The 25,026-nt window shown below is 49.4% G+C and overlaps 1 protein-coding gene across 2 annotated transcripts in view; it reads left to right on the forward strand.

The window, feature by feature from the left end:
* LOC118218216 (regulator of microtubule dynamics protein 2) overlaps window positions 1-24,426 on the forward strand; it is a 33,190-nt gene extending 8,764 nt beyond the window's left edge. For both annotated transcript variants that reach the window (XM_035400735.1, XM_035400736.1), the window contains exons 3-11: window positions 5,291-5,495; window positions 5,781-5,883; window positions 6,100-6,160; window positions 17,528-17,603; window positions 18,629-18,706; window positions 19,461-19,559; window positions 21,374-21,427; window positions 21,649-21,729; window positions 22,854-24,426. In XM_035400735.1, the coding sequence (XP_035256626.1) occupies window positions 5,291-5,495; window positions 5,781-5,883; window positions 6,100-6,160; window positions 17,528-17,603; window positions 18,629-18,706; window positions 19,461-19,559; window positions 21,374-21,427; window positions 21,649-21,729; window positions 22,854-22,907 (811 nt within the window). In that variant the 3' untranslated portion in view covers window positions 22,908-24,426. The remainder of the gene's footprint in view (window positions 1-5,290; window positions 5,496-5,780; window positions 5,884-6,099; window positions 6,161-17,527; window positions 17,604-18,628; window positions 18,707-19,460; window positions 19,560-21,373; window positions 21,428-21,648; window positions 21,730-22,853) is intronic.
* The last annotated feature ends 600 nt before the right edge of the window (window positions 24,427-25,026 follow it).

Consider the following 25,026-nt stretch of genomic DNA (forward strand, 5'->3'; position numbering starts at 1 on the left):
GCGGCCGGCTCGCTGCCACTGGCCCCGGCGTATCCGCGCAGGCTCGCGCGCCGCGGTATGTCACCGTGAAATATATCGGGGATTAGCCAGTGCACAAAAGCCCTCTCTATCTCTCTCTCTCGCTCTCTCTCTTTTTCTCTCCCTCTCACGCTCTCTCTTTGTCTCACTCTTTCCCTCTCTTTCCCCCCTCGCTCTGTGCAGGCTGACTTAGGCTTCATCGTACGCTCGCTGTTTGTTTGTCTGGCCGCCATTAAGGGAGATTCGTTAGCGAGGAGGGCTGAATCGATTAGGGGCGCGTCGCGTTCGCCTCGTTCCCGGTGTGTAATGTTCGTTGTTTCCACATCCTTTTCCACTCGCCTGTCAAAACATCTAACCTCAACCCCCCCCCCCCCCCCCCCCCCCTCCCCTTACCTGTCCGGACCTCCACTCCTCCAAGTCAGAAACGGGCCATAAATCCTGCCCTCCTCTTTGCCTGGCTGCCCAGAAACCGTCAAGCCGTCACTTTCTCCTCGTCCTGCAGGAACTTGTAGTTTCTCTCCGCGATTCCGGCTTCATTTCTGCACGCTGTTTTCTCTCTGGCCCCCCCAGGACTTTCCACTTCACGTGTTTTAACGAAGCAAACTTTTATGTACAGTTATCTGCTTAAATACACATCTGTCTGTGCATAGTGATGTATGGGTTCCATGTGCAGAACACAGCTTGTTTTTTTTTTTTCAAGCACGCAAAATGTTTTTTTTTCTCTCTTTTTCTCTCTATAACATTAGATTTTGTTAACACGGGTTTATTAAAAGCTGTCTCCTGCTTTCTGTTGACTGCTGATAGTTTCTTGTTCTCAAAATTGTGGTGAAATTACATTTTTAACTGGAACGTCCGAATAAGAGGACAAAGTAGCCTGGAGCCAGTGGGATGAAATGGAGACCAGATGCATTCTACGCAGCACAGCACAATTTGTGTGTGGTTTTCCCATAAGCAGTTGTTAATAATGATTAATAAGAAGCATCTGAGCTGTTATGTGTTTCTCACGTGATTGCTGTGCTCTAATGAAGGAGGTTCAGGTACAGCGGAATGAGACAAAGCTCAGCTCAGCCAGTCTCACGGTTAATGTTCTGTGGTTTTGTGCAAAAAAAATGATCATTAACTAATGCTTTTCTCTTTGAAAGCGCAAGGAATGACACTAATACAACAGCTCGATTTGCCATTCCCATGAACTCACTAGTTTCAAAAGCAGACTTTTGAAAAGATGTAGAAGAACATACTAGGAACGTTATGCACCATCGTACTTTTTGGAAGGAACATTTATGCTTGGCTTGAAATCTAAACTTTAACGATGTCAAAATGTTTTCAGTCTACTGGAACCTGTCAGTCAAACCCAGACTTTCCCAGGACAGTGAGTCACAGATCGGCATGATTCAGTGCAACAATAGGTGCATAGAGTAGGTCTTCTGTTACACTTACAAACCTATAAACCTTCATTGTTACAAGTAGGCAATGCAAAGCAGAGTAGTTCTCCTGCACAGAACTAGCCTCTAGTAAAGCTCAGTGTAAGCCTGTTTTATACCCTATCCCACTTATCTGGCTATCGAGAAATCGGAGAGACAGGAAGTCTTGTCCGTGGGCAGGGAGATATGACATTGTGATACGGGAGGATCTTTCCTCGAGGCATGGAGGTATAACATTGTGATAACTTAGGATCTTTGCTCAAGGTCTTGAGCTGTACGCACCATGGAAAATTATTCACAAAATATTATTCCCCCTCCACAAAAAAGATGAAGATGCAAGGAGGGAAGGGACGAGGGAGTTGGGGAGGGGGGGGGGGTTAGTTGGGAGCACCTGCCCAAATGTGTTCATAATATTCCTTGACTGAACGTGTGCCCCCCTCAGCAGTACTGCCTGGATTCAATCCCAGAATGCTTCTGGACAGGAAGTTCCTCACTGATTAATTAATCCCTCATTCTGTGAATTCTCAGAACAGGCCTACAGCTTCCCTATGGAGCAGAACTCACCAGGTACTTCAGGGCCCAGAGGAAGCTGTTTTCCAGAATCGTGCTTGAGAATTGTAGACTATATTTATAAAATCCTTTAACATTAAATTCCTGTTTAATTGCAAAAAAAAATTCTGCTTTCCAATACTGGGGTTGCAGCTTGCACCTTCAACCCTTAAAATTAAACGTAATGCTCAGCATTGTCTTTGTCTCCATGTTTTACCTGTAAAGCATCTCTATAATAGCAGACAGCTTTAGTTTTTGGGCCCAGTGTAATGGTACCTGGTGTAGCGTCAGTGCTGCATACACAGATGGAGGTACCGTGTCGAAGCCGAGCTGATTTCACCTCAGATGATCCCTCCGCATCCCCACCTCTTGCCATTTTTCGTAATTGTTGGAAAGAGGATCCTGCCTAATGGCTTATTGGCAAGCTGATTAAAGCGAGGCGATGTCTTCTTAACAAAGGTGCTCCTTGTTCAGAGGGGGATTCTGGCCAAAAACACGATGTGCTGTGTGTAAAGAGGACTGCGTCCCCCCGCCCCCCGCCCCCCACCCCGCCGCACCCCTTCCAACCTCACCTCCCCCAAAAGGCCAGATCGCTTATCGATCCTCACACCTGCGGGGGGGCGCCATTGAGGAAAAACTGACTAATTACCTCTGCTTTGCGAACGCTCGTAAAAAGGGAAACGCCTCCCGAATAACAGCAAGCCTCTTTCATCGTCCTTCCATCGCCCTTGGCCCGGCCTCCTTCTGACAGGAGTCATCGCGTTGTGTGTTCACACGGTGAGCGTCCCCGTTCGCCGCGTCTCGCACGGTTCTGCAGCTGCGCGGCGTGACTTTCCTTCGCCGGAGCGGCACCCAGTCTTGTTTCCCCTCGGCCTCGGCCCCTACGCGCGGGCACTCTCTCGCTCGCTCTCCCCCCCGCCCTCTGAGTGGGGGCTCTCTCGCTCTCGCTCTCACTCTCCCCCCCCGCCCTCTGAGTGGGGGCTTATGGGTGAAGCGCGGCGCGCACACACGCGTCCCGTATCGCGTGAAAGGCCTCACGGGCGGCTTCGTTAGCCGAGGGGGAGGGCTGGCGTACCCCGGGAAGTCTGCACAAAGGGACATTATTGGGAGCGGATTTGGGGGATACCAGGGGAACAGGAAGGAGAGGTGGGGAGGGGGTGGGGGGGTGGGGGTGTGTTTAGGGTAACGGGGTTCTGTTCTCAGTAGCAACAGGAAGCAGAGGCTGAGAAGGGGGATCATGTAAAGCTGAGGCCCGCCCAGTCCGGCAGCTTGTCATTACCTTTTCAGATCAAGGTGAACTGCATGTACTTTTCATAATGAGCTGGAGCCGGTCTGCAAGACTTTAATTACACACTGTGTGCGTGTGTGTGTGTGTGTGTGTGTGTGTGCAAGTGCGTGTATGTGTGTGTTTGCGTGTCTTGGACAAAGGGGTGGAGGTGAATAAGCTGAACTGAATTCGTGAAGGGCTTGAGCCCGTTGGCATGGCAGCCATTCTTCCACTGTGTTGTGAAAAAGGTTCCTGACTTGGTGACGGTCACTGCTGCTTCCCGTTCTCTCACAAACAGTCCTCAAGCCAGCCTCTGCCTCTGCATGTTTCACGGGCCTGAGCCTCCTCTCCCTCGTTCAGAGGATAGTGTTTCCACACCCCGTCAACCAAACACCTCATTTTTCCACAAAGGAAAAATCATATCTGAGCACTTTCCCCACAGCCTGAAGGACTGTATTTATATTTTCTGTTATTTGTATTGCAGCTCTTTGCATTGATTTTCATTCGCCCGTTGGTTTCCTCACACAAACTGCCCCATGAACTCCCACAACACTATTGAGCTAATGAGGGGAATGCTCTGATTAAACACAGTGTTCTCAGAGTATTTTCCCAGTGGTATGGCTGAATAAAAGAATATTATCTGTCAGCTCGTCACCTGCAATGATGCCAAAAAGTACTGCTGTTTCACTCTGCAACTGAGTAGGCAGCTAGTAGCTAGAGGAGAGGTTCACAGCTATGTCCGCAGCAGCTAACACAAAACCTAGCTTCTTTTAAAAAAATGTAGGCTATGCATTACTTAATGTAGTTCAAGGGTATTCATGTAATTAAGTAAGTTGCATTAATAATTTTCATTGTTTGTCTCAAAATGCAAAATCCTTGAATGGCACTTTGCAGTCAAATGACATCACTTTGGATGGGCTGGTTTTATTGGCTGACTGCGGCGTGGTGACCTCATTCCGTTGCTCGACTGCTGTGAGCTTGTCTCGTTGTGTCGTCTGGTTGTCGGTGAGGAAACGTCACCTTATTGGTCGGCTGGCGTGAGACGGACAATTCTAATTGTCGGTTGGGGTGAGGCAAACTTTCGTTATTAGCTCTCCTCTCTCCTGCAGAGAGTTCATGGGAAGGAGGGGGGGGGAGGGGCACACCCCCCCCCACCTCTCCCAGCAGCTGTTGGGCTCTGCGGAGTCTGCTTCAATGCCTCTGCTTAGTAACAGGTCCGTCGCTCCCAGACTCAAGCGTTCTCTCAACCGCCGATGACGCAAATGGAAGCACTGCCAAGACTTAATGGATCCTTTTATGTTCCCATTTCCCCCTGAGTCTTTCATTTACCTGACTGTGTTATTAATACGCCATTCTCCCCCCCCCCCCCCCCCCCACACACACACACACTCCGCCTCTCACTGGTGTGATCTGAGGAAGGTTAGTGCTTATTTACCGTCATTGAAAAGGGGACTTTTGAGACTTAATGCGGGGCACGGCGGGTTTGTCTGTCAGCAGCAGTAAACAAGCCTCTCAGCGTGCAAGGCTTCCCCTCAGGTGTCAACTTTGAGACGTCACGGGGTCTTATCAGATGAGAAATTAGCAGTGTGTGCGAATAAAACTGAGCCATAAGTTTCGACAAGTAAGCTTTACTTTACTTTGTTTGATGTGCCTTAACCCATGACAGACTGGATCTGTCAAAATCTCTTTTGGAAATTTTTTTTTTTTTATGTACGGAGAACTTTAGAGCCCACCTTTGCTTGAGGGATTTCACAACACAGCCTCGCCTAAGAACTGGTCTCAGATCAGTGCATTTGAACATAATATGGCCTGCTGCTCGGAGGCGTTATATAATATTGTTTGTTTTCTTAGCAGATAAGGAGTACAGACTAGCTCTAAAGTTCCAGGAATGAACCCCCCTTAATGCAGCTGCCTGCATTGCTAGTAGGAAGTAATATTTTGTTATTTTTATGGAAGACGGTGTTTAAAATGACAAGAAAATGTGTGTGTCCTACCCCGCCCCCCCCCCCCCCCGTTCCCCCTGGCCTGCTTTAAGGTATGTGACGGCCCACACCGACACGGAGGAGGAGGAGGAGGAGCAGCTTGGCGAAGTGGGCGGGGAAAATGCGGCACGCCCGAACAGCATCACGGAGGAGAAGGACGACCTGGCGGTACTGCTGGAGCGCGCGGACAGCTTGTTCAAGGGCTCCGAGTCCGAGAAGAAGGAGGGGCTCGTGGTGCTGCTGGAAAAGAAGGAGGAGGTAGGACAGAGACGACCCCGTGACCCATGACTTCTTCATTTGACCTGGAAGCAGTTGGGCCACTCTTCGAGAGGTTTTTTTTTTTAATAGACATTTTTAAAAATCACATCCCATCTGAACCCCAAAGCCCCAGATATTTGCTGCAATAATAACAACGGCATAAGATATAATGTGTTGTAAGCACGTGACAGTGATGTATTAATGATGACCCAGCACACGCCGAATTTGGGCGTTCGTTGTGCCGGGGTAAAGTCGGTAACGGTGTGGCGTGCTCTTTGTGTGCAGTTTGGGCTGAAGACGCCGTTTCTATGGCGACTGATGAGGGCCTACGTGGACGCACACGACTTGGCCACTGACGTTGGGGACAAGAAGAGCCACGCGGCGGCCGGTAAGCCACGCCCCCGCCAGGCCGACCGAACGGGCAACTGCCGTTTCTGGTCCTTCCCAACCCCTGCGGACACCACCGACCCATCTCCTGCTGTCCTTTAGGTTGCTGAATCATGTTTAAAAATGTCCTTTGTACGGACTTGATGCACCATTAACCTTGGAAAAACATTTCCATACTGGTGTGTGTGTGTGTGTGTGTTTGTGTTCCCCCCCACAGGTAAAATGGTGGGTGAGGAAGCCATCACGCTGAACCCCATGTGTGCGGAGAGCCATCAGTGGTGAGTTCATCTCAGGTTCTGAACGCTAAACTTCAGCAGAGTGGTGGAATGGCGGTGTATTCAGGGCGTTTGTTGCTTGAACTTTGAACTTTAGAATCCCTTGATGACTGTCCAATGCAGTGGTGCCAGTTTACCTCAGATTCCCTGGGACTCTATAACCAAAGAATCCAGTACCTGCCAGATCTGGTCCTCAACACCCTGTGGTCCAGAAAAAAGGACATGCCCAGGAAAACCATTCCACTCTGCTGTTTTAAACTTTATTTTTAACATGAATGACTTACAGATGCAGTACATGCGTAGTCAAACAAAGAAACCCTGGTGTGAATTGTCTGTTGACTGCAGATTTTAGGAATGAATCCTCGTCTTTTTCACCTCTGAGTTTATTTCATATTGATGTCGTGCGTGATGTGGATCTCTGTATGACGTGGCATTATTGCATTGTTGTTATTGTAAGGAAAAAGGGCTCTATTTTAGTCCTCTAATGTAAACCACCCACTCAGTGTTCTCTCGGTGTGTGTGGCATTGTTCCCAGTCACACACACACACACAGGCGCCGAAACGCAAACATGTGTAAGTGCTAGCACGCACAGGAGCAAAGGGTAAACACAGGCTAATGTCACAGCTTCCAGCTCACACACACACACACACACACACACACACACACACACACACACACACACACACACACACACACACACACTCACACACACACACACACACACACACACACACACTCACACACTCACACACACACACACACACACACTGAAGAAAGTGTCTGTTACAGCTGTCAGTTCACTCTTAACTCTACAGGAAGTGTCTGTTACAGCTTCCGGCTCACACACGCTCTGCAGGAAGTGTGTCTGTTGTTAAGAGCTGTCTCTGATTGTTCCTCATCTGACACCCTGCTCCAGCAGGTTGTTCCTGTTACTGTTGTTCTCTCCTGTTCCTCGAAAGCTACCGTAAAGTGTTTCAGTTAAAAGAGAAGAACAAAGATCACTTGAAACCGTTCATCTGTCCCACTTTATAAATCTCACAAATGAAGACTTTTTTTTCCTAGACTCTTTGAGCACTTTAAGTGATAAGTTTGGTTATCGGTCAGTGAGACAACCGTAACAAGGGTATCATGTCAGAATGCCAAACGTGTATCACTGTTTTTTTTTACCATGGGTATCCATTCACAGCCTAATTTCAGGGCTTGAGTGAGGTGCAGTGCGGTTTGGAAAGGAGAACCGGGCCCATGGGTTTGTGGATTGCATTTGGTGTGTTCGGCCAAACGCTGCTGTTTCTGGGTTTATCCTCAAATGCTTAATGCCACATGAGCTTTTGATGAGTTTCAGACTCCTGAAGGATATTATGTAATTTGTGTTTTGCTTGTGTGCTTACGTGCGTGCGCATGTGTGTGCTGTGTGCTGCGCGCGTGTGTGTACATGTGTGTGCATGTTTGTGTGTTTTTGAAGAGGATGCCTCGATCCCTTCACTGTGATGGGCATCGGGGACTTTGCCGGGTTCGAGCAGAGCGAACGTGTGTGAGCTGTTAGGGGATGGGCTTTATGGTTAGAGAGTCAGACTTGGTTCCAGTCCTTCTGTACTGGCATCTGGTCTGCAGAGTTATGGGAGGAGACTGTTCATTATTTGACCATCATCTAAAGGGTGGGGGGGTGAGTGGAGTACTCTTCAAACAGACACTTCCTCCCTTGGCTTCAGTGACAGGAAGAGTGCGGTGGGAGGACACGCCTGCAGAGTGTCACAGGGTCTGATTGCGGCTGTAGGCCCGACACGGCTTCCTGCATCTCTGATATGCGCGTGCCGGCTGCGCTGCTGCAGCTGCAGTAATGCAGCAGGGGGACTGCGCAGCTGAAGCAGCTGGAGCAGCCGGGGGCCAGACTGAGCTGAGCGGGCTGTAGGTGAGAGGTGAGGAGGGGGGTTTACCTGGTTTGACTGAATCCCTCCCTCCCCTGGGCCACGCTTTGGCCGATGGGATTGTGCCCCACAGGGCTCCTCACCAGCATTGGTATGGTTCAGAGTACCACAGAACTGCAGCCTGGTTTTTAAAAATATAGTCTATTCATATGACTGAAAATTCCGGTTTCTCCATCTAGGATCGGACCACAGTGTACTATATTGGGAATCAAGCCTGGAACCTTCCGGTTACAGGCCTACAGGCTTTTTCACCAAACCCAGCACCATCATCGAGTCGTCATTTTTATCTGTTAAACTGTGTGCACAGTACCTTTCAGAATCCACCACTGAGTAGCTGCCCTTTATTCCAGTTCCTAATCCAAAACTCCCAAACACGTTGCAAGTCCAGAAATTGTAGGCTACGCGCCCACACGTTGTTTTATTTTGTAGGCTGCCAGCATTTCTTGCTTTGCTTCTCTGCCTGTTGCGAGCATCCGCCGGCCCTCTCTTCTGCGCTTCTGCAGCTTCCTGTAAATAAGCGCGATTCAGCCAGCAGACCAAATGTTCCCCTTGGAACGACAATAAAGCCCAATGTGAAACCTGAGTCGGGCCTGATTAGTGTTGCAGTCGAGTTTCCGCCCCCCCCCCTCTCTCGCGCGTCTTCCTCTCTGCCGCAATCCCGGGATGGGCCTGGGGGGGGAGCAAGGAACAGGGGGAGGGGGTAAAGGGGGTGGGGGGTGGGGGGGGGGCGCACGGTTGCATAACCCTCCCTGGCTTGTCTGACAGACGCCTTTATCGGGAACACCTGGACTGCAGGTCTGAAGGCTGGGTCTCCGCTGCGCCCGTCCTGCTTGCATGCGAGCCCCTTCGATAGCATCTCGCGCCCCTCTGGAATGCGACCCGGCAGCGGCGTCTCCCTCTGATAGTCTGACGGCCACATGTAAATAATACACGCGTGATTAATGGCTTGTTGCTGTCTGTGTGTGTTTTGTTGTGTACGGCGACGACGTTGTGTAACTGTGTCAGAGTGGATGGGATGTGTGGAGGAGGGGAGGGGAGGGGTGGAGGGGGTGGCAGTGAAAATTGGGATAGGGGGGTAGGGGTGTGTGTGCAATGTGGACTCCACCAGTGCTGGAACTGTGTAAGTGCCACTCCTTTGCTGTGCTGAGATCGCTCTCATTGCACTTTGCAAAAAACTCATCTTGATGGGTAAAGCCACTAGAGATAACAAAAGAAATAACTAGACAGTTTTGACAGAAATTGGCGCCCCAGGTTGATGATTGTGGTATTTTATAGTCCACTAGCTGTCCGCAACACCTGGGTCATGACCAGCAGCCATTTTGCCCCAGAACACAATTCGAGCAGACAGAGCTGAGCGCACCACAGAGGCAGCAGAGTAGCGCAAGGTGGGCTGGTCAGGCGGTAGACCACGGTGAGCAAGCCGGTCACCCGGTAGTGAAGCCGGTAAAGGGGGGGCGGAGAGATTGCGCTTGATTGACGCGGTGAAGACACACGCCCTGTTAATGTGTGGGAACTCTGTGCAGCTTGGTTTCTCTTTTCTGCTCCAGGGCTCCAGGTAGCTTGCCATGTCCTGATTTCATGGCTTTATGCGATGTGATCGTATCATGTTTTTTCATGATACATGAGGGGGGAACAAACCTGACGGCCCTGCAATAATATCGCAGCGTGTACCATCTCTTCATTTCAGGTAGCGAAACGATGTTTATATAGAGTCCCAGGTATTTTTATTGATGTTGCTATTCCTTGGCTTGGAGCCCAAAAAGGCAGTGCCTAGGCAATGTTGAATTTCGTTGAATTGCGTGGTGCTGTCTTACAAGAAAACCTTTTTAATTGATCATATTTCAGGATAATATTTCGTATAACGGGAACGTTGTTGAGATTCTATACACTAGAGCTGATTTGTTGGCCCCTGGGGGTGTGTGCCTAGTACAGTATAGCATGTAACACAGAATTTCACAGAACAGTGCTATTTTTATTTAGGCTACAACCTGTAATGGATATTTTTATCTGCTTTTCTGGTGTATTTGAGCAAAGGCAGCAAAGGTATATATAGATTTTCAGCACGTTGTGAATTCTTATCATTATTTAATCATAATTCCAATTCTCTATGCAGGTCTGAGATGTCGGAAATGTGAAATGAAAACAGACAGGGAAACATGAAATGGGCTTAATCAAACATCCACATGAATACAGTGTGAACACCACAGACAGTTACAGAAAGTGTGCCCTGTAGATGGGAGGAGTCTGAATCCGTAGTCAGTGCAGGTCTCCCTGGGAAATGTGGTCCGTGTGTGCGATCGGCATGGAAATGGGAAGCAGCTAGACACGCCAGCATGAATTACTGAGTCGAGAAATGCAGCGGCAGCAGTGAGCCTGTGATTTATGATCGCAGTGCTGGGATTCTGCCTAAGTAATGACTCGCCGGGCCAAAAGTTTTCTCTTTGAGTCCAAAAAAACAATTACTGCCTCTGGGAGTGAGAGTTGTACGAGATCACTCTGTGTTTTCTCAATAAATCTTTGAAAATGAAATAGGAAACACCCTCTACAGACAACAGTGGTGTGCCTGCTTAACTCACTGGTGCATGGAGGCACATCAGAACTGTTACTATATCATGGGTCTATGTAAGGCATGCTATTCAGTACAATATAGATTGTCGTAATTGTGTCAAAGATGTGTAAATCAGAACAAGGAAGGTTTATTTTTTCTGAAAGCCTTTGTGAAGACTCAGACCCTGAGTTTTAAAGCAGTGAGGTGGTGTTGCATGTCTGACGGGATTGTGCTCTCATCTCATCTCCTGAACGATATAAATGGATGGACTGCATTTATATAGTGCTTTTATCCAAAGCGCTTTACAATTGATGCCTCGCATTCACCAGGGCAATTAGGGGTTAGGTGTCTTGCTGAGGGTCACTTCGACATGCCCAGGGCGGGGGATCGAACCGGCTCCGACTGCTAGACAACCGCTCTTACCTCCTGAGCTATGTCGCCCCCGATATCTCCTTCCCTCTCCAAACCCCTTTAGAAACACACGAGCGTGTCTCCGTGTGCCTGGTAATGATGTAGCGGAGCCCTCCTCTGTGTCGCAGAACTGCGAGCGGCGAGTATGTGCGCGGCGGCTAACGCTGTCACTCTTCAGCCTTTCAAACCTCTCCGCTGTGTAAACCAGTCACCGAAGCTTGCTTTAGTTCTCATGCCTTTCCGCCCAATCTTGTACCCTGTGCGGTTTTCTTTTAAAACTCTCCTCCAACATTTTTTTTTTTAACAGACCGTAAAATTTAAGAGCCGGTTAATTGCGTGGGGAGTTATTCTGGAGAGCTCTCGGCCGTTTGTCAGGGGAGGCGTTTAGCCTTGCAGGGTTCCATCGGCAGTTTGTCTTTCCCGCTGATGGACGGGAACACTGTGCTCGGTTTGGTGTTTTAGGGTGTGTCCACTTTCTTTTCAGTTGGCTCCTTCGTTTAGTGAATTCTCTGCACAGAGTTCTGCTCGCTGAAGGAATGAAATTTCGAGAAGGCCGTGTGTGTCTCTCCCCGTGGTCCTCTCCTGGCTGCCCGCCCCCCCCATGTCCCACACCAAAAATCCCATTGCACCAATCAGCCGTTCTAATTGGTACGCTGTGGGAAAGGAATAAAGACAATTTGAGTGAAGGTGATGAGTGAGATGAGCAATGTGAATGTGGTGGCATGACGGCATGGTTAACCCCTGCACCCGCTGCGGGATAGATTGAGCTGCTCCTCTGGCAGCCACATTGTGATTCTTCAAATGAGGCTGAATAGGGTTCAGTCTGGATAGGTTTCAGGAGAGAATAGGGTTCAGTTTGGATGCAGCCGAGGAGTGTTATTTTGCCAGTGGGGGGCAGTATTCCTTGTGGACCCAGCAGAAACTGATGCCCCAGTGCAGTGAAAGGATACTTCGCTGGGGGGGGGGTGGGGTTCACACAAAATTCCACAACCCACTTCTCGGTATCAGGTCAGAATGTCTTCTCTGAAAACGCGCTTGGCAGCGACTCACTGACCTTCTGAGTGCCTGAGGGAGTGGGAGTGAAAGTGTATGTGTGTGAGTGTGTGTGTGCCCTGTCCACGTGCATGTGTGTGTGTTCTGTCCATGTGTGCATGTGCATGTGCGTGTGTGTGTTACCGTGTGTTTGCATGGACGCAGCTGGCTCTGTGATGATTGAAGCCTTGATTACAGATCTGAAAAGGGGGTGTTAAGCTGTACGCTTCCTCTCTGATCCTCACATCCTGTCCCGCACTGATTTTAGCCGTCCTTGAATTATCCCGCAGCGTTTGCTCCACGAATGCCTGATTAGGGGTCAATGTGACCCCATCTCCAAATATTAAGGGGTCAGATTTCTCATCGGACGGGTCAGTGTGAACCACCATGAAATGAAAAGGAGCTAAAGAGTGTAGCCTGGCTGTTTTTGCTATCTGTATCAATATCATTTTTATTTCAATAGGAAAGAATTTTATGCTGTTTATATTGATTATGGAGGATGGTGGTCTGTTTCTATCCTGGAGGAAACAGGGCTTAGTTGAACATTTGCTGTTTGTGAATGGTGTTCTGCCAGATGCTGTTGGCGGGGTGTGTGACTGAGGCCTGGTGTTTTTTAAATTTCATTTATTTATTTATTTATTTATTTATTTATTTATTTAGTTTCCTTGTTAATTGTGATTCATAATGCAAGCCACCGGAATGCCTGATGTTTCCTTGGAAACCGCTCACCAATTGCACCATCAAAGAGCTGCTGGCAATTGCAGTTGGTCTCTAATCTCAAGTTTTGGTCTGGTACATGAGCTCACGTGTGCATTCACGCACACAGTCACATGCTCACACGGATGCCCGTGAATTGAAATTCCACCTCACCCTTTTGCATAACAATGCTTGTCCTAGGCAGCAGTCTTCCTTACTATTGTTAGCCCTCAGTGTTTGGAAAAAAGGATTAAATAAGTCTTGAGTCCCTGCTGAACATTTGACTCTTCACCCTCTTTGTGTTTGGCTAATCGGGTGGGCGTTTCAGCAGGTGTACGCAGTGACCCAGAAGGACGGTCCTACAGAACATTGTGCGGTGCATTAGTTTGGAGAACCAACCGCCCTCCCTCCCTCCCTCCCTCCCTCCCTCTACCTCTCCCCCATTCTTTTCCCCCCCTATTGAAACCGATAGGAACTAAAGTTACCGAGCAAAGAGCCCAAAACAAGAGAAGGCAGCCCCAGGCGGGCACGCCTCCCACCACACCCCCCCACCCCCCTCCTCTCTGGATAGAGCAGGGGCTTTTCACACCTCTCTAAAATAAGCTTTACATAATGAGCTGATGTCTGTGATAAGGAATGCAGCGCAGGGCACATCTCTCTCTGAACCTGGTGTTCAGGATCCCCGATCGCTTCTTCTCTATAAAAGTACAGTTTTATAATTTTAAAGCATCAGAACCACCCCCCCCCCCCCCCCTCCTGCCCTGATACTTGTTTGGGTAGGGTGTGCCTTAACACGCCTCAGCCAGAGTGCCCACTCAAACGCGGCGGTGTTCTGCACGTTCTACTTTCACCTGGTCTCTTACCGATTCGGGCACTGAAATGTTCAGATTTAGTGGCGCGCCTCAAACGTTGGTCTTCAGCCAGGCGTCCTGGGGGCAGAAACGCACCTTTCCTAATGTTACCTCAGGCCATCTGCGGATCAGGGATTGTGCTCTAACAACTTTACTGACGGTCCTGTGTACTTGCATATTTATAAATGAAAGTACAGCGCAAACTTTCGGCCATCGTGTGTGCAGGTATAGAGTACAAGGAAATGATTTTATTAAGTTGCAGGTCTGTTCCGTAGACGGATGGACATAAATTAGCAGGTGACTTGCTGGAATATAGCTGTGTCATGGTCCAAAGGTGGGCAGTTGGCTACAGTTACGAAATGCTGAATACCTCACCGACGCTGGTTATCTTTAATGGACCCACACAAGGTCTGCAGTGTCAGTGGCAGTTAGGTGTAAACCATAGAATGTTCATGAGTATGTGAAATAACCACCTAATTGGCTACTGCCACTTGAAGAACCATACCATACTGCATCCTACTAAATCTGACAAGTGCATGTTTAGTCACACACAGGGCTCTTGCCTGAGCTTTGTGCCGTTGCATGACGACAGCACGTCCACGCATAATAACATCATTAAGCGTGTTTTCCATCGTCCGCTTGGCTGTTAGGCGTTAGCGGTATAAACGTACCCGAGGGCAACCCGAGTTTGTTTGAGAAGGCAAACGCCATGATCAGCTGGCTGAGTAAATCGGACTGCCATCACTTGGTGGAGGACCAAGTCCAATGACTATAGAACCTTCTCAGCGGGATGGGGTCCGAAGTACCTTTTTGAGTGTTTTGGGCAAAGTGTGCGCCCCTCAGAGGACCCTGGACTCCCTGGCAAGGCGCGGGCCAGGTTAGGGTCTCTCAGCCCTGGGGCTCATACAGGGACCTCAGGGTCCACAGCCAGCAAACCAGGAACACCCAAACACCTGGTGGAACCACAGGAGGTCCTTCCAGGGAAGGGAATTCCCTGGAGAAAGACTCCTGAAGAGACCACATGACTGGCGACCTGTCGCAGCCGCTTCCTGCTCCTGCAGGGATGGAGGTCTGAGCTGTGACTGAGCCTCTGGAATGCGTCCCCATTGTTTCTAACCTGGTCTCGCTTGATTTATCACTCCGAATGACGTCAAATAAAAGATGTATGGGCCTGCCAAACGAATTGCATACTTCTTTTATTAGCTGTTTTTAGATGTACGGGGAGGTGTGTCTTCTTGGAGTTGCTTGCGCTGGGTTTTTAACCGCGTTCTTATGAGTAGCTCTGGGGTCGTTGATACTGGCACTGTGTATTTGCTTTGCGGGCCTCTTTACGTTGTAGCCGCTTGTGGGCAACTTGACGTTTCGGCTTCTCCGTCTAGAGGCCTTTCCTGTGAGAGCCGCACTGCAGCGAGCGAGCTTTGCTTGATTGACAGGTTCCGTCGGCCTCTCAGAGCGCGTGAGTCGGAGCGGGCGGACCTTTCGGGTTCCCGCGGTTCTGTCGGCACCGCCGGGTCCGTCTCCGGCGTCTCCGGCGCTCTCTCCCCAACAGAGGGGCCGTTGTGTCGGCCGGCGAGCCGCGGACAGCAGCAGAGGCCGTCGACAAAGGCCGGACGAGAGGCTAACAGTGGAGCAGTGTTCTCCCACAGACAACGGCCCCACAGTCCCGGCGGTTTAAAATAAGCCCCCTGTGAGGCCCGTTTGGGTCACTTTGGGGCTTTCCCTGTTACTGCACGCCCAGGTTATTCCTGCATTGTTTTTTTATTTTATTTTAATTTTTTTATTTTTTATGGCTGTCAGTGAAACCAGTGCTGAAAGGGGGGGAAACAACCACCATCCTCCCGCTTGATTGGATTCACATTTCCCATACTGGCCTATCACTGTCCAGCGTGTCACCAGGGCCTGAGAAAAATAGCAGGAAATGAGATGCTGATAATTTGCTGTCCTCGGTATGTGGTGTACTGTGCTTCAGCTCACTGAAAGACCCAATTTCCAGTTTTATTGAAAAGATGGCCTGTCAGAATCCAGACAGAGAGCTCACTGTGCGCTCATGCTTTTGAGCTAGCTGTTTTGCCGGCGCACTGTCAGCGGTTGGATGAATACAACGTGCGGCCATGGGCTTGGAAGAGCGCAGAGCTCGCTCTCCTCTGCAGCGCATGCTGGTCAGCTGCCTCTTCTTCTTCACTCTGCAGTCCTGTAGCTCAGCTGCGCAGACGTTGCAGCTGGGAATGCGCTCCACACACCCAGAATCATTTCTTCCACCTGTTTGATTGCTGCACAGTTGTGAGGCTGTGGGCCTTTTTCCACATGTGTGACTCACCGCAGTGCAATCTGCATGTGTTTTTTATGCGCTCGGGGGAGAATCACACATGCACATGTTCTCACGCACACACACACACACACACACTCGCACACACTTACACACGCATACACAAACACACTCGCACACACTCACATACACACATGCACTCACACACACATGCTCATACACTCACACACACACACACACACACTCATACACTCACACACAGACACAAGCACACACAAACACACTCGCACACACTCACATACACACATGCACTCACACACACATGCTCATACACTCACACACACACACACACACTCATACACTCACACACAGACACAAGCACACACACACACACACTTGCACACACTCGCATACACGCATGCACTGACACAAACATGCTCATACACGCGCACTCAGACACACTCATACACTCACACGCACGCAGACACACGCACACACACGCCCCCTCTCCCCTGTCATAATGACATTCTCACCCCGCTCTCTTTGCATAAAAGGTGTTTGCGCCCCGCTGCTGTCTGACACGGAGTACCAGCAGGATTATAGCATCTGGGGAGAACGAGGCTTTGATCGGCCCGCTCTCCCCCCCTTACAGCAGGCATCACTCAACAGCGCAGACGGCTCCACGCTGCGCGCCTCCTCAAAACGCCCCCACGGCTCCACGCTGCGCGCCTCCTTAAAACGCCCCCACAGCCCCACGCGCAAAACACATTCATCACAGGCTGCTGGGACAATGGTGAAACAAGCGTGCTAAATGATGGCAAAACTTAGGAAGTCTGTTGGGACACATGAAAGGTGAAGCCAGAGATCTGTGGAGACCTCTGTGGAGAGGTCTGCACCCTGTGGCTCTGACCTGTGCCCTTTGACCTTTGACCTGTGCTCTACGTTGTTCCCGGAGGTTAACATCACACAACAGCCCATTTGTGTCCTTTTAGACTGAAAGGCAGAGTAGCTGATTGGTGCTGGTTTATCACTGGGTCACTTCCCCAGTCTCTCGCTCGGTGGGATAATTCAGTCTGTTCACATTTCATCACTTCTCACCTCCACAGATTTCACACACGCAGAATGGAGGCAGTCCCACAAGCTGTAAGAAGACATACACACACACACACAACACACACACACACATCATAAACATACGCACATGCTCTTAATCACATATGCATGCACGCACTCACACACACACACACACACGCACACACACAAACACGCAGTTTCCTGACAGTATATGAGCCCATGTGTTGTACAGACAGCGGCCTGTGCTGCGCTGCTGTGTGTGTTTCTCTGTGTGCTTATGTGTTACGCAATGTTTTCACCGTCTCCCATTCATAATCTCAGAACAATGGCCGGGAGTGAACTTCAACCTGGCTTTGAACGGAATCCTCCTCCTTGTCCTAATTTTCTTTTTCTCTCTTCCTCCTCCAGCTTAAACATGGCTTTTATGTGATCCTTATAGCTCTCTTTTTTTTTTCTCCTTTCTTCTGCCCTTCCCCTCCCCCTTTCCCTCTCCCTCTCCCTCTCTCTCTCTCCTCCCCTCCTTCTCTCTCCCTCTCTCTCTCTCCCTCCCTCTGTCCGTTTTGCAGGTACGCCATATTATGTGGGCTCCTGTCGGAGTACGAGAGCGTGCAGAATAAGATAAAGAACGGCTATCTCTTCAAGGTGCGTGCTTTTGTCAGTTTGATTGACAGCGCAGGCAAGGCGGGGTTTTCCCAGCACACTTAGAGCCCGGGGCGCTGCCTGGGCTGCTTCTTACACAACCTCCCCGAAAAGGATGAATCGCCTTCCGAACGTCAACAGCGCTGAGCGCGCTCCCTGCTCCTCTCCGTCTCAGATGAGCCTCTCTTAATTTGTAAGACGCCCACCCCCCGGTCTGGCTCCAGCGGCCCGCTTCAAAACACGACACCTGTTTGTTCCCGAAGACGCGCGGGAGAACGCCCGCCAAACGAAGCCAGCGCCAGGGCGGCCTTCGGCGTCGGCTGCAGAGTTGTTAATATTAATATTAACATTTGAAGCAGGATTTGTCCTGTCTGTGCGTTACCTGAGTGTGCCTGTTCGTCCTGTGTACAGGCTGCACTTCAGCCTGGACAGCTGAGCTGAAATGACGTTCATTACAAACTCGAGGGGGGATTAGAGGGGCGTTGGCCGCGTGTCGGTGTGGCGGTGGCCAGTGGTGTAGGATCTGCCGTCTGCTCACGGAGGGGCCAAAGACACCACAGTACGGCTGGTGTGCTGCTCCATGTGGCGTGTATCTCCCCTGTCAGATATCTCTGAAACTGCACAGTACTGTGACAGAAGAACTGTGCAGTGGAGAAGGGGAGAGAGGGAGGGGGAAAAAGAAAGTAAGAGAGGGAGAGAAAACAGCAAATGGGTCCTTATTATAAAGTGTGTGTGTGCTTGTGTGTCTCTGTCTCTTCGTGTGCGAGTGCGTGTGTTTCTATGTGTCTGTGTGTGTGTGCGTGTGTGTCTGTCTCTCCATTTGAGTGTGTGTCTGTGTGTGCGTGCGTGCGTGTGTGTGTTTGTCTCTGTGTGCGTGCGTGCCTGTGTGGAAATGTTTGTGAAATAGCTGTGGTTATTGTGACACAGGATAGAACAGGTAAGAGAGAAGCAGCTGTTGTGTGTGCGTGTGTGTCCAACAGTAACCCCCCCCCCCTCTCTTATTTGCCTCCCCCCCGTGCTTTTTTCAGGATCATCTGGATAAAGCGATCGAGCTGAAGCCCCAGGACCCCCTCTCTTACTACCTCCTGGGCCGCTGGTGCTACGCTGTGAGTGACAGGGCCCGGGCACCGAGCGCCGCTCCTCCCATAAGCCCCCGTGCGGCCTCGTCCCCGCGCCTCCCCGCCCCAGCTCAGGGAGACGCCAAAACAACCGTCAACAGAGAGAGAGCCTGACCTACATTCGGTCGGCACACTTAACTCTTACACTCGCAAACAGGGCGGCGAATTCTGAAAACGAGCTCAGCTCGGTCAAACTGCAACAACAAGGTGGTGACCTTTGCATTTTGGGCGAATGTTGACTGAATACAGGCCATTGGAAAGTAAATAATTTTCATTTAAATAGCAGAGTACACAGCTTAATTGCACTATCCCTCTATATGGATAGACGTGTTTGAGGGTTAAGGTGCTCTGCTCAAGGGTGAGCTGTTTTGCTCCAACTGGGATTTAAACCGGCAACCTCTGAGTGACAAGCCCAGTTGTGGCAAGCACTAACCAACAGAGAGACCTGATTCCAAGTGCATTGAGCAGCAGTGTGGAGTGGCGGCGACATGTTTACACACTTGCACTTGCATCGCCTAAAAATTTTGGTCCCCAGCAACTGGATCAAGAAACTCTGACTAACTTTCCAATGTTGCTCTGACACACGTACAAACACAAATATTTAGAGCTTAGATCAAACAGCCAATAAGCAGCGAGCTGAAAGTAATCAAAATGGGAAAGGGTGTAGATTATTGATCTTCCAAACGGACCGATTTAATTCATTGTTGCTTGCGTTTTATTTGCCTTTCTGCATTGCGTGCAGGTTGCTCAGCTGTCGTGGATCGAGAGGAAAGTCGCCGCGACCCTGTTTGGAGAGCCACCCAGCGCCAGCGTCCATGACGCTCTCAAGAACTTCCTGAAGGTACTGCACTCCTCCGCCTCTCAGCCTGCCCTCCGGCGATGCAGTTTAGTTCCTGTTTCAAACACACAGATAGACCAACATGCTTGCAATATTATCAGTTCTACTGTTTCCCAGTATCCTGGACTACTCCCGTGTGTGTGTGTGTATGTGTGTGCGTGCATGCGTGTGTGCATGTGTATGTGTGTGTGCGTGTGTGTGTGTGTGTATGTGTGTGTCCCACACTGATTGTTTGCACACACACATCTCTGGTGGGACGTATTGAGTGTTAGGCTCCGTAGGCCTTAAGCCTTCTTTAGGCTTGCGCTCACTGCAGGGAGCGCTCACCTCCTCCTGACCCCTGAGCCGTGGACGTGGTTATGCATGCGCGGCGAGCCTGTCGGAAAGCACGCCCTTCCCGTGCTCACGCATAAACGCTGGCGAGCGCATCTGTTTTCGCGCACGTGGTGATTTCACCCATTCCCGGGCGCACACCTGAAGGCGGTGACCTCCTGGAACCCGGGACTGAGAACGGGAACGTCCAGATGTTACCCCCCCGCGCCCCTCACAGCTGTGCGCTTCGTGCCCGGCGGAGATCTGTGCCCGGGTTGTGTGTGCCAGCCACCGGTTTTCAGAGCCAAACCCCAGTTATTTACAAAGGGCCCAGACTCTGTTCTCCCAGCCTGCCTGTTTATATAGAGAAATGAAATGGCTCCTGGCCAGGATTCCCATGCAAGCTCACGACTTGTATATTTTACCCATCAATTTTATTTAAGTGGTTTGTGTTGTGACTTGTTGCTCCTTGCCTGAGGTCTTTGAAAAAAGGCTGTCTGGCTTCAGCAAACACGTTTTAGCGGCTTGTCCAACATCTGCAGGCAGGGCTGGATTTGAAATGAGTGGCATACACTTCTGTCTCATCTCTCTCTCTCTCTCTCTCTCTCTCTCTCTCTCTTTAAAAGCTGCAGCTTACTGGGTGCCAGTGCCAAAGTCCAGCGTTTTGTTTGGACCAAGGTGCACTGCGGTAACCTAGGTTGCCTTTTCATACAGTCCTTCTGAGGGGTTTACCCCCTGTGTGTGCAGTCCCGACATTTGTCCTTGACTTGGACTAACAGCTACCATTGCTTCACAATTAGGCGAGTTTCGTAATCACCTAAATCCTCCCCCTAAGTTGCCAAACTGAATTTGAATGAAGAGTGTCATTTTCTTTCACCTTGCAGTACCTTGCTACCCACATTTGCAGTTATGTTACACAAAATATGAATATATATATATATATATATTGGTCTGGGGTCACTTATTAGGGGGTTTACCTGCTGGGGGGGGGCATGGTCTGGGGTCACTTATTAGGGGGTTCTGTGCCTGTCGGTGCAGCTGGTATGCTTGTGTAATTTTCTGTCCCATTGTCCTGTCATTATTGCTGGTACTGAGAAGCCCATGCTTTACTCTCCCCGTACAGCCGTTAAAGCCGATCCTGTGCACGTACTCCGCACGTACCCTGCATGCTGTAGGTCATGAGGAATTCACATGGTTAAAGTTTCCCTCAAAAGGGGGAAGTCGGTGTGAGTGTGTGTGTGTGTGTGCGTGCGTACAAGTGCGTGCGTGTGTGTGTTCTGTGGTTTCTCGCGTTCTAATCTGGCGTTGCGTTCCTCCGTCCCTGGCAGCACTACACAGCTGCTGGTGCGCTCACAGCCCAGGGGAAACCCACAGGGAGCCTCGTGCTCTTTGCTTTTCTGTGAAACGGAAACAAATGAACTGGGATTCCTTTTATTATCCGGTCATTACGGTCAGTCCCCATTGCTTCCAGTCATCTTCGTGTGTGTGTTTGTTGTGTCCTGCAGGTAGAGGAAATCCACCCAAAGTATTCCAAATGCAACTATGTGTTTTTAGCCAAGGTAAGGGAGACCTTCCACTGCATGCACTTTTTCAGTTTCCTCAGCCTAGTTTGTTTAATGGGTGGGACTCAAACCCGCTCCCACATGACATTTATAGTTTAACACATGCACTGTACTATTACTGTACGTGACGTCCCGTTGATGTGTGGAAGTCGCCTTATACAAACTGGACGTTTTTTGTTGGTTCCTCGTCTGAAGCTTGTGGTTTGGTCTCTCCTCAGTGTTACAAAGACCTGGGTCAAAAGAGACAGGCCTTGGAAATGTGTAACGCGGCGATGTCCATGTGCACCGTCTCCAAGGAGGTGAGTAACAGCGGCCCACTGCTGTCGCCGAGCGGGCTGGAAGCGAAACGGGCCCAGATGTTGACCCGGGCTTGCAGTTCTGACTGGGCAGGGTGTGGAGGCCCTAACGTTAGAGTGGCCAGGCTGAATGCTTGGTTGCAGACCTAAATTAAGACCAGCCATATGAATGACTGCAAAACCGTCAACACAGTTGACTGTTGGGTTTAGCTTAGGCCTGGCACATACATCTGGCTGTGGGCTTGGGTCTAGAACCCTGACTATGAGGCAGGCTCAACTGTAGGGTGGGATCTGGACCTGGCCTACAGACCTGACCATAAGCCTGGGACGCACTGTATGTAGCAGCACTGGCCTCACAGGCCCTGTGTGTGTATCCCATGATCTCAGCTGCTCCACTGGCTGATTCACTGATTGTGAAATGACTGTAATTAAGCGTGTAACAGCGCTGGATCCCGCTGTTGTTTGAGGGAAGCAGGTGAGACAAACGGACAGGTCTGAGCTTGACTCCCATGGGGGATTTCCTGGCTTCTGTGTGGGAATGCTGGCACTGTGCTGCAGTCTTTTGGACCTCAGACTCGGGACATTCTGTTGCGCACTCATTAGGGCACTAGACTCCAGGCAGTGTGCTGCACTCATTAGGGCACTAGACTCCAGGTAGTGTGCTGCACTCATTAGGGCACTAGACTCCAGGCAGTGTGCTGCACTCATTAGGGCACTAGACTCCAGGCAGTGTTCTGCAGTCATTAGGGCACTAGACTCCAGGCAGTGTGCTGCAGTCATTTTGATGCTATCCTCAGGACAGTGTGCTGTACTTATTAGAGCAAGAGCACTGGGCTCAATGTAGTCTGCTGTAGTCGTGTAGGCACTCTAGTTAATTCAGTGTGCTGCAGTCATTATGGCGCTATACTCAATTTAGTATACTGTATTCATTAGAGCACTACACTCAATGTAGTATGCTGGAGTCATTAGAGCACTACACTAAATTTAGTGTGCTGCGGTCGTTAGAGCACTATACTCAATGTAGTGTGCTGTAGTCATCAGAACACTAGATTCAGACCTGTGTTGTAGTCATTACGGTACAATACTACACTCTCACGCACCCCTCTCTTTTTCTTTCTCTCTCTCAGGATGAGGAGGCCCAGAATGAGCTCAGCTCTCTCCTTCCGTCACTTAGTGCATAAGGACACTGTTCCCCCCTGTGGGAGGGGCAACCCCCCCCACCAGCAATTTCGGGACCTTTACTGGACACTACATATCTTTCAGTGTCTTTTTTAGAGCATTACCTTTCTTTTTTTAACGGTTTTACAGTGGGCCCTTCTGGAGCAGGTGCTCTGTGTACAGGGCTGGAGAGCGCTGGTTAGCGAATGCAGGATGGATAAGGGTGGACGCAGTGCTCTGGTATGCTCGGGGGGGGCATCCTTTAAGATCTGTTGCTGCTGGAGGAAACACTACCACGCTTCTCTGGTGTCATTGGCATGGTCATTCCAGTTCGGCCGGATCATCCCTACAGTCTGCTGGCGTTTCAGGCTGGGAACTGGTGCCGTGGTTCGTTCCCATTTACAGCGTCCACAAAAGACAGAAGGACAGAAAGAACCAGAGAAAGAGATTGGCTCCATACCATCTGGTGTTATCTCCGACTCCTGGCACAATGGCCTCCTGTTTCTGGTTCTTCTCCCCAGAGCATCCTAAAGGAGGCCGGGGGTTGGTGTTGGCTTGTGAAATTCTTCCCCTCCTTCCCTTCACCTTCCACTGTTGTCATTTGAGTTTTTTTGTTTGGTTTTTTGTTTGTTTTGTTTGTTTTTTTCCAGTGAGCCCATTTGGCTGCTAGACAGCCCTTTTAGGGACAGTCTGTGTGGTACTTCAGATCAGAGGTGTGTTGCAGCTCACCTTTAACAGCTGATGTTTTATTTCCCCTGCACTGTTTGTGAGCTGTTGGGCCGGCATCCCCATATAAAGCTTGGTTGATGTGAGTTTTATGGCTGAGGCGAGCTGAAGAGGGGGAGAATGTAGCACAAATCCTCAGCCCATTACATTCACCAGGAATTCTGGCCTATCACAAGGAGGTGATTTATTTTATTTTTTATTCCTCCCGCCCAGACAGACAGGGAATCATTGATGTTTTAAATTTATGACAGAAGTCAAACATCAGCAGCCTATACTGTATAGAAAGAAAGATCAGAGGCACTGATACGCTCCCCTTCAGAGTTTACTTTTATGAAAGGATCATGTTTCCTGGATTTGAGTCATGCAGCAAGTATAAGTAGCTGTGTTGTCCAGATTTTTATGAATGTTTTTAAATATTTTAAATTAGGGTTTTTAGGGGAATTATGTCTGAAATTTTTAGTAACCTTACACCTGCTGGTCTGTCTGTTGAATTGTGTTGCACGGGGAGGGGTGGTTTTAATGGATTACCATTTTGTCATTATTGTTTGTACTGATATCCTGTAATTCATTCTTATTGAGACCAATTACTTTACTGTTCTGAAATCCAATGGGTGAAATACTTGAAGGTTTAACATTTTATGTTAAAGTTCATGAATGTACATAGTTTTCGTATTTTAGGGGTATGCACACTCATGTAAATGAACTTGTAAATTACAAAGTACTTATAGCCCTATATCTCAAAACTTTATATCTTTAAAACCAAAACTTTTCTTTAAAAAGCATTCATGCTGCAATAAAGCTCACATTGCACAATTACTGATTGAGTATGTGTGTGTGTACTCTAGTAATCATAACAATAAACGCATTTTCTCTCCAGGTTCCAAAGTGGAATGCTGAACATAATTTTTGTGTTTATTACCAAATATTTTAATTGGTCAGACTCCAAATGTGAGAAGCACCAGGTGTTTTAAACAGGCCGTTGCTTGATGGTAAAATGTGAAATATGCATTGTTGGTTCTCAGTCCACAGTGGTGGATTAGTGGCGTCAGAACCATGGTGGAGTCTGTCAGGGACTCTTGACATTCGGACTTCACAGCCTGTGGTTTTGGAATCACGTGTGGGTCTTAAGTGGGCTCGAGATGGGATGTGAGATTAATGTGGAGACCCACGCGTGATTTTCCCCTTACAAATATTCATGAAGTCAAACAAAAACAATGAAATGTTGCCATTTGGGATTGCAGAATAATATCAGGATCATATCAGAGGCAGCTGATAATAGCTTAAAACTAAAAATGCACACTGGCTGATTAAGATTTGTTCTGATATGATGACGCGTGCTAGCGCCAGTGACTGGGCCGCTGGACAGCTCGGCTTTCCCGTTTCGTTTTTTTTTGTGACGGGAGAGTGTCCGGCCTC

Source organism: Anguilla anguilla, chromosome 18, assembly GCF_013347855.1.
Source record: "Anguilla anguilla isolate fAngAng1 chromosome 18, fAngAng1.pri, whole genome shotgun sequence".
In the NCBI taxonomy this organism is placed as follows: domain Eukaryota; kingdom Metazoa; phylum Chordata; class Actinopteri; order Anguilliformes; family Anguillidae; genus Anguilla; species Anguilla anguilla.